This window comes from Peromyscus leucopus, chromosome 10 (genome assembly GCF_004664715.2).
Source record: "Peromyscus leucopus breed LL Stock chromosome 10, UCI_PerLeu_2.1, whole genome shotgun sequence".
In the NCBI taxonomy this organism is placed as follows: Eukaryota; Metazoa; Chordata; class Mammalia; order Rodentia; family Cricetidae; genus Peromyscus; species Peromyscus leucopus.
The window spans coordinates 81747062-81755464 of record NC_051071.1 but is presented as its reverse complement, the minus strand read 5'-3'; the positions used below and the strand labels follow the sequence as shown (position 1 = coordinate 81755464).

Here is an 8403-nt window from a genome sequence, read left to right as displayed (position 1 = left end):
ACCCCAAAACCAAACAGCAACGATGAAAATTCTGCAAGTAGAGTAAAAGCAAGCAAACTAAAAACAAGAATGACAGAAACACACCTAAAACAGGAAGTGAAGTTATTGGAGTAACTGCTCCATGGTTCTTAAACGGAAGGCATGAGAGAGGAAATTAGAATTCTATACCCAAGACAAATTAGCTTTCAGTATTAAGACAAAATGCTTTTCAATGTTGGAAGAATCTGTGTCCCATATATTTGCTCTATAAGAAATGATTAGGATAATTCACAGGCAGAAAGGGAGAGAAAACAGAAATACAGATCCACACACGCAAGAGTGAAGCACATACTAAGTATTTTCCTATAAATCCCTGGAAATGACATGGAGAGGCGAGGGGCGGGGCTCGGGCGAGGGACTAACAGGTTAGCTGAAGCTGTTAGGCAGGCAGCTGCGCCTGCGCACTCCAGCGTCTCTGACTGGCTGTTGTGCCTCCTCCAAACTGGCATCACCAGGGAAACGGTCCCTGAGCTGCAGACTCCACTAACCAGGCTCATGGCCGCCTCGAAGCAAACAGCTGTGGGGCCGTTGGTGGGAGCGGTGGTCCAGGGCACCAACTCCACTCGCTTTCTAGTTTTCAACTCGAAAACATCAGAACTTCTTAGCCATCATCGTGTGGAACTGACACAAGAGTATCCACAAGAAGGATGGGTGGAGCAAGACCCCAAGGAAATCCTTCAGTCTGTCTATGAATGCATAGCGAGAGCTTGCGAGAAACTTGCTGGAGTGAACATTGATATCTCCAACATCAAGGCTGTCGGCGTGAGCAACCAGCGGGAAACCACTGTGATCTGGGACAAGTTCACGGGAGAGCCTCTCTACAATGCTGTGGTGTGGCTAGATCTCAGAACCCAGTCTACTGTGGAGAGTCTCAGTAAGAAAATCCCAGGAAATAGCAACTTTGTCAAGTCTAAGACCGGTCTCCCCCTGAGCACTTATTTCAGTGCGGTGAAACTGCGGTGGATGCTCGACAACCTAAGACCCATTCAGAAGGCTGTTGAGGAAGGCAGAGCCCTGTTCGGAACCATCGACTCGTGGCTCATCTGGTGTATGACCGGAGGCGTCAACGGAGGCGTCCATTGCACAGATGTAACAAATGCTAGTAGAACGATGCTTTTCAACATCCACTCTTTGGAGTGGGATAAAGAACTCTGTGACTTTTTTGAAATTCCAATGAACATTCTCCCAAACGTATGCAGTTCTTCTGAGATTTATGGCCTGATGACATCAGGGGCCTTGGAAGGCGTGCCAATATCTGGATGTTTGGGCGACCAATCTGCTGCCTTAGTAGGACAAATGTGTTTCCAGGAAGGTCAAGCCAAAAACACATATGGAACAGGATGTTTCTTACTATGTAATACAGGCCAGAAATGTGTGTTTTCTGAACATGGCCTTCTGACCACAGTGGCTTACAAACTAGGCAAAAAGAAGCCAGTATGTTATGCATTAGAAGGTTCTGTTGCAATAGCTGGTGCTGTTATTCGCTGGCTAAGAGACAAGTTTGAAATTATAACGACCGCAGACGAAGTTGAAAAACTTGCAAAAGAGGCAGGCACTTCCTATGGCTGCTACTTCGTCCCAGCCTTTTCAGGGTTATATGCACCTTACTGGGAACCCAGTGCAAGAGGGATCATCTGTGGTCTCACTCAGTTCACCAATAAATGCCATATTGCTTTTGCTACATTAGAAGCTGTTTGCTTCCAAACTCGAGAGATTGTGGATGCCATGAACCGCGATTGTGGAATTCCACTCAGTCATTTGCAGGTAGATGGAGGAATGACCAACAACAAAATTCTTATGCAACTACAGGCAGATATTCTACGCATTCCGATAGTAAAGTCTGTTATGCCTGAAACAACTGCCCTGGGAGCTGCCATGGCAGCTGGAGCTGCAGAAGGGGTAGATGTTTGGAGTCTTGAACCTGAGGATATGTCTGCAGTCCTGATGGAACGGTATGAACCACAAATCCAAGCCACAGAAAGTGAAATTCGTTATGCAACATGGAAGAGAGCGGTGATGAAATCAATGGGTTGGGTTACAGCCAAGGCTCCTGAAAATGGCAACAGTGCTGTCTTCTCTTGTCTGCCCTTGGGTTTTTTTATAGTGACTAGCATGACATTATTAATTGGAGCAAGATACGTCGCAAGTTTTGAAGAGTAATTTCAACCATAGATTCCTAAGAAGTGACAGCTTTTTATAGAATGAATTCTGTCTTTTAGTGTGAGGTCACTATTATAGGTTTATTTTTTATTTATAAACCACTTGCTACAGGACCAATGAGGACCCTACAAATATAACTTAAAATAAAGAGATCACATTAAAAAAAGGATATGTAAAATCTCATGTGTTTTTAACATCAATAGTTAAGGTTGTCATGAAGGAAGGGAAAAAAATCACTTTACTGTTTTCCTTTTCTTTTTCGGTATTTATTTAACATATAACATGTACCTCTATGTCATATGGAGAAGCCCATTTATAAATTCAAAGCACGTGGCAGCCAGTAAGTCAGAGGAGGGATGTCTTGACCACTACTGATGCAACTCTTTTGGGTTAAATAGGCATATATGTGTAAGGTAATGTATACATATTATTTACCAAGAAAAAAGTTTCCTAAAATGGTAGTACTTTATCTTAAACATATGTGTCACATCCTAGCATCAAAATTTAAAAAATAGAATATATAATTTATGTTGAAATAATATGATTTCATTACTATTTCTTATATACTGTACTTTTTATTGACTATCTTAGATCTAAGCAGAAAAATAAAAGGCTGTAGATTACTGTAGCAAGTATTATTTTCCAGAAGGAGATTATTGAAACAATTAGTATCTAAGAATAAAAGGAAAGGTTGCAAAAGAATAAATGTAAGTGTAAGTTTTAAGCTCCCCATGTTTGTAGTATGATATTTTAAATTATACTTTAAAATGCATATTACAAACCATAAAGTAAAAGGAAATTTTTATCAATCACTTAAATATCTAAGTTAGAGTCATAAAATACTCAATTGATCCTCAAAAGAGTATAAAACATTTAAAAAAGAATATATAATAGGTAAGAAAATATTTAAACATAAGCATGCTGAAGAACACACTAACTTTAAATGGTCCAATTATTCAAAATCAAAAGCAAGATTATCACGTTAAGACAAGCCTCAACTTTGTATGTTCATCCAGAAAGCATTACACATATACAAAAACAAATATTAAAAGAGGGAGGATTGAAAAAGATACATCATGTTAAAATTAATCAAAAGAAATCTGAAGTGCTTATTCCTGTGCTTAAAGGCAAATTTCAGAACAATGAATGTTACCAATCATAAACCAGATTATTTTACAGTGATAAAGACAAAAAGGTATACTCATCATAGTTCATAAAAATCCTAAATATTTAAACACTTGAAACATGATCAAGCTTCAAAATGTATTAAAGCATAAATGTAGTAGATAGGAAAGAAATAAAATATTAATTGCAGCAAGTGATTTCAACATCATCTCTTCTGTGTCCAATATCACAATAGGACATGCAAATGAGAATTGGAAAGTATAGAATATTTTAATAATACCATCAGTTTGACTTAGTGGACATTCATAGAACATGCCAACTGACAATGACTTTTTTTCAAGTGTGAATGAATTATTTGCCACCAAAGACCATGTTGAAACTAACCCAATTTACTTCCAACTTTGTACAGATTTAAGTACATATAAATTCACGAAAGAAATATCTTTGAAAAGTTCCTAAATGATTGGAAACTATATGAAAAACTTTTAAAAAGAGAGAAAGGAAGGATTTTTAGTTGAATGAAAATTCATCATATCATTGCCATAACAAGCATTATGCAGCAAAATGAACCAGACGCAGACTCTATACACCTCATTGAACTTGTATTTTATACATTTAGAACAGACATTCTGAAGCTATGTGGTCTGGTTCATGTAAAATTTTAGGAGTACAAACTAGAAGCTGCAGAGACAGCTGAGCAGTTAAGAGCATCAGCTGCTCTTTCAGAGGACCTAGGTTCGATTCCCGGCACCCATAATGGTAGCTCACAACCATCTGTAACTCTAGTTCCAGAGGATCTGATGCCTTTTCTGGCCTCAAAGGGAATTAGGCACATATGTGGTTTACAGACATACATGCAGGCCAAACACTTGTTTTAGAAATACACAATAAAATACAGACACTTTTCAGAATAGCCACAAACTTTTGGACAGTGACAGAAACCAGTGGCAAACCACTGGCTCTTTTGGAACTGGGAAAAGGGAGGCGTGAACAAGCAAAGGTAGAGGCCACGATCATAACAGGGCACACAGAAAACTGAATGGTGGCCAACATGTTTGTGACATCAGAGGGAATGATGGCAGCAGGAATGAATACATTTAAAGAGATGATCAAGTACAGTTTATTAAACAATTATATCTCAAAAACTATTTTTAAAAATTATACTCTGAATAAACATAAGCAAATCTTGCTCAGAGAAACCAATCTTCGATCTCCTTTTATGTGCACACTGAGGGGTCTTCACCAATTCTCTGGCTGGCTGGTGTGCAGTATGCTCATTCCTATCTGTGTGATTAGGCTGGTGAAATATACAAAAGTATCTAGTATTTAAAACTAATTTCTCATTTTATCATAATTTTCCTACCGCAAATGACCTTATGAAGATTTGCAAAGATTTTTTTTATTTTAATTAAGTATATATATATATATATATATATATATATATAGTGTGTGTGTATGTGTGAATATATATTATAAATGTGTGTGTGCATATGCATGTGTGTTATCTGTCTGTACATGTGAATACAGTACCTGCAGAGTCCAGAAGATACTCTGGAGCTGGAGTTACCAGCAGTTGTGAACCACTAAACATGGATACTGGCAACAAAACTCATATGCTCTGGAAAAGCAGTAACTCTTGAATGCTGGATCATTATCCAGCCTATTACAAAATTTTGGGGTTTAATTTTTTTACACTTATTTATCAATTTTTAAAGATTTATTTTATGTATGTGTGTGTGCCTGAGTGTATGTATGTGTAGCAGATACATATAGGTGCTGGTGGAAGCCAAAGAAGGCAACAGATCCCTTGTTACAGGAAGTTGTGAGCTGCCAAATGTGGGTGCTAGGAACAAAACTCAGCTCCTCTCCAAGAGCAGCAAGTATTCTTGTCCACTGAACTGGTCTTCAGCTCCTTCACAAATATGTTGCATGAGTCAAGGTTCTCTGGAAGAACAGAATTTACAGAATATACATTTATATATATATATATATATTCTGTAATAAATTCCACGTATATATTTAAATGGCTTATAGGATGTAGTACAGCTAGTCTAACTACAGCTGTCTACCAATGGAAAAATCCAAGAATCCAGTAGTTGTTCAGTCCAAGAGGCTGCATGTCTCAGCTGCTCTTCAGTGTATGCCAGAATCCTGAAGAAGCACGCTCTAAAGCCAGTGAAGGAATGGATTTCCAAAGGAAGCAATCAGGCCAAAAGAGCAAGCTTCCTTTTCCCATGTCCTTTATATAGGCTGCCAGCAGAAGGTATAGCTCATACTAAATGTGGATCTTCCCACCTCAAAAGATCTGCATTAAAGCTGTGTCTTCCCACCTCAAAAGATTCAGATTAAAAGTGGGTCTTCCCACTTCAAATGATTTAGTTGAGAAAAAAATCCCTTACAGGTGTACCCAGCTGCTTGGGTTTCAGTAATTCCAGATATAGTCAAGCTGACAACCAAGAACTGTTATCACAGGTGTTAAGAAAAACACCAAGCTCAGCAGTGTCTCAGTCATATTCCTTCCATGAACACCCTTCTGTGATCATCAGCTTTCCTCTTTTTTAAGAAACACCTTTGCCTTTGCATATCTTTTTTCATAATTTATCTTATATGATACTGGCAACTACAGTACTTCACCCTCAAACTATAAAGGAGCTTCTGTGTTTTCTATTATGAAAACAGCTAGTAGGTAATTTCTCTATATGGCCACTAAACAGAACTTCCTGTTTAAACTGGGGGGGGGGAGGTCCATGTGCTATGAGACTGTCATCCTTTAATGTGAGGCACATGTGTGTGAGTGAGAAAGGTTGAGCTGAAACAGGAAGTATGAACATAAGTAGCATCTAGATACAATTTCTCAAGGGCACGTTTTGTACATCAAATCAAGTGAGTGCAGACTGCAAAGAGAGGAAATAGATGAGGATGGAGAGAGAGACGGAGACTTGAAGAGGGAAGAGAAACAAAGGAGAGCAAGGAAAGGGAGGGAGCTAAAGGTCTCTAAAGAGAGGCAAGATGCACTATTAAATCTACTTAAAGACAAACACAGTATTTTAATATCATAGGGGAGAGTCATTAAGTAGCTACATAATTTCTGATTTAGCTCTAAGAATGTAAACTATATACACAGGACATAGAGATAAGTATCCCCAACCTGCAACTTGCCTCTGCTCAGAGTCCTGAATTATGTGTCTGTCTGATCTACGATGCTTCTATTATCATAGTTATGGAAGTGCCCATAATGACCTAGGGAAGCTGTTGTACTCACAGATGCCTCAGTGTCTGGGTCTAACTGTTATATTCAGCAATCTCCATTTAGGTAGTACATTATGTACCCAAACTATGGCTATTAGATATGGAAATTTTGCTCCTGTTTTTTTTAAGAACATAGGAACTAATAAGATCTACAGTAATCATTCAGCCAAGTCCAGATACAATATCATCTCAGTCAGTAGCTTACTTTAGCTTCCCGCTGAAATGATGACTCTATACACTATTCTGATTGTTTCAATCAAAACTTAATAAACTTAATATTTAAATATTCACTGTAGTTCCTATCAACAATCTTTATTGCCCAATTTATTTGAGCTTTGAAGAAATTATGTGACCTTTGCCCTTTTTGTGTTTAGCATACATCACTGCTCATTAGCATGTCAACTCTCACCAAAGACTTTATTTTAGCAAATAAAAGAGAAAGAAGGCCTTGATAGACCCTTGGTGAGAAAGAAGTTGATGGCAGTAAGACTGTGTTAATTATCTTGTTTCAAGCCATCTGAAATTCAGCTCAGTGTGAACAATCCACAAATCTCTTATATTTAGTTATGAAAGTATATTTTTCAAATAACAGAAGAGCCAAACTCTGAAATGTTTATAAAGCCAAAATTAGTAAGAAGACATTATGTCTCCATTAGTAACTCCAAAGAAAATGGGGCAAAATCCAGGAGAAAGAACCATTCTAGAGACTGCAAATAAGGACAATTCTGGTTTGTCTACAGAGCTTTTCCTCTGAACTGCAGAAGGCCGTGTGTGCAGCTGCCCTTCCACATTTCCACACCTGTGTAGCCTGGGCAGTGAGATCAGAGCAGGAGATGGAGAGAGCCCCTGAAGGATGCTGTAGATGCTTGTCTCTCTTCTGTCTTGTTCTCACATTATCAATAAGGTTTGTCTGGTCTTGAATGTATTTCACTGAAACAACTAACTGACCACTTCTTCCCAGTTATCTTTCCAGTGGGCCACAGTTCCCACCATCGGTACTCTTTTCTGTTTTTCTACTAAGAACACTGAGCAAAATGAACAAGAAAATCATCCTCTTGATCCAAAACGGGTATGGTTCTAGAATCATGGAAAGAATTATAGTAGTCTCAAAACTAGTATTCTCAAAGAAAACCCCAAGAAGTGGCTAGAACTGGGTAGGGCTGGAGTCCAACATCATCTACAAATAAAAGTAAATAGACAATGGAATCACTATTTCATAAATATATATTGGAAAAATAGTCGAAATATAGTTTTAATTTTTTTTACATTGTCTCAGACAATACTGTGATACATTTTACAAGATGAGGGCAAAGGCAATAATAAACACATCTGTGAGATTTATTGTAAAATTTAAAATTTCATCTTGGCAAATGAGCAATTTAGAGGATGCATACATAGATACATACATACATACATACATACATACATACATACATACATACAGTTTTATTACAAATTATTCCAGGCACACTCTAGAAGATTCTGAATTATAATAAAATAATCCTTTATTTAATAATGATTTTCAATTTCTAAAAAGAAAATGCTTACAGATTTTTTGAGAAGTTGTTTCCTTAGTCACAAAACATAAATCTGGGAAAGAACTAATGAAGACAAAATTCTTCTCTACTCAGAATGCTTGCTACTCATTTTCACAACATGCAGACACCCAGGAAATCCTTTTAACTTCTGTCCTACGAATCCTGTACATCCCCACCCTCCTCTCCCCTGATCCTGTGCATCCCCACCCTCCTCCCCCCTGATCCTGTGCATCCCCACCCTCCTCTCCCCTGATCCTGAACATCCCCACCCTCCTCTCCCCTGATCCTGTGC

At 38.1% G+C, this 8403-nt stretch overlaps 1 protein-coding gene across 1 annotated transcript; it reads left to right on the top strand.

Moving 5' to 3' along the window:
- Positions 1-465: 465 nt before the first annotated feature.
- On the top strand, positions 466-2366 carry Gk2 (glycerol kinase 2). Its single transcript, XM_028873192.2, has one exon. The coding sequence runs from the start codon at positions 535-537 to the stop codon at positions 2197-2199; it is 1665 nt and encodes a 554-aa protein (XP_028729025.1). The 5' UTR covers positions 466-534; the 3' UTR covers positions 2200-2366.
- The last annotated feature ends 6037 nt before the right edge of the window (positions 2367-8403 follow it).

What these genes read in the sequence shown, in the direction of transcription:
- Gk2 (XM_028873192.2), top strand. Translation starts at nt 535, where the DNA reads ATGGCCGCCTCGAAGCAAACAGCTGTGGGGCCGTTGGTGGGAGCGGTG.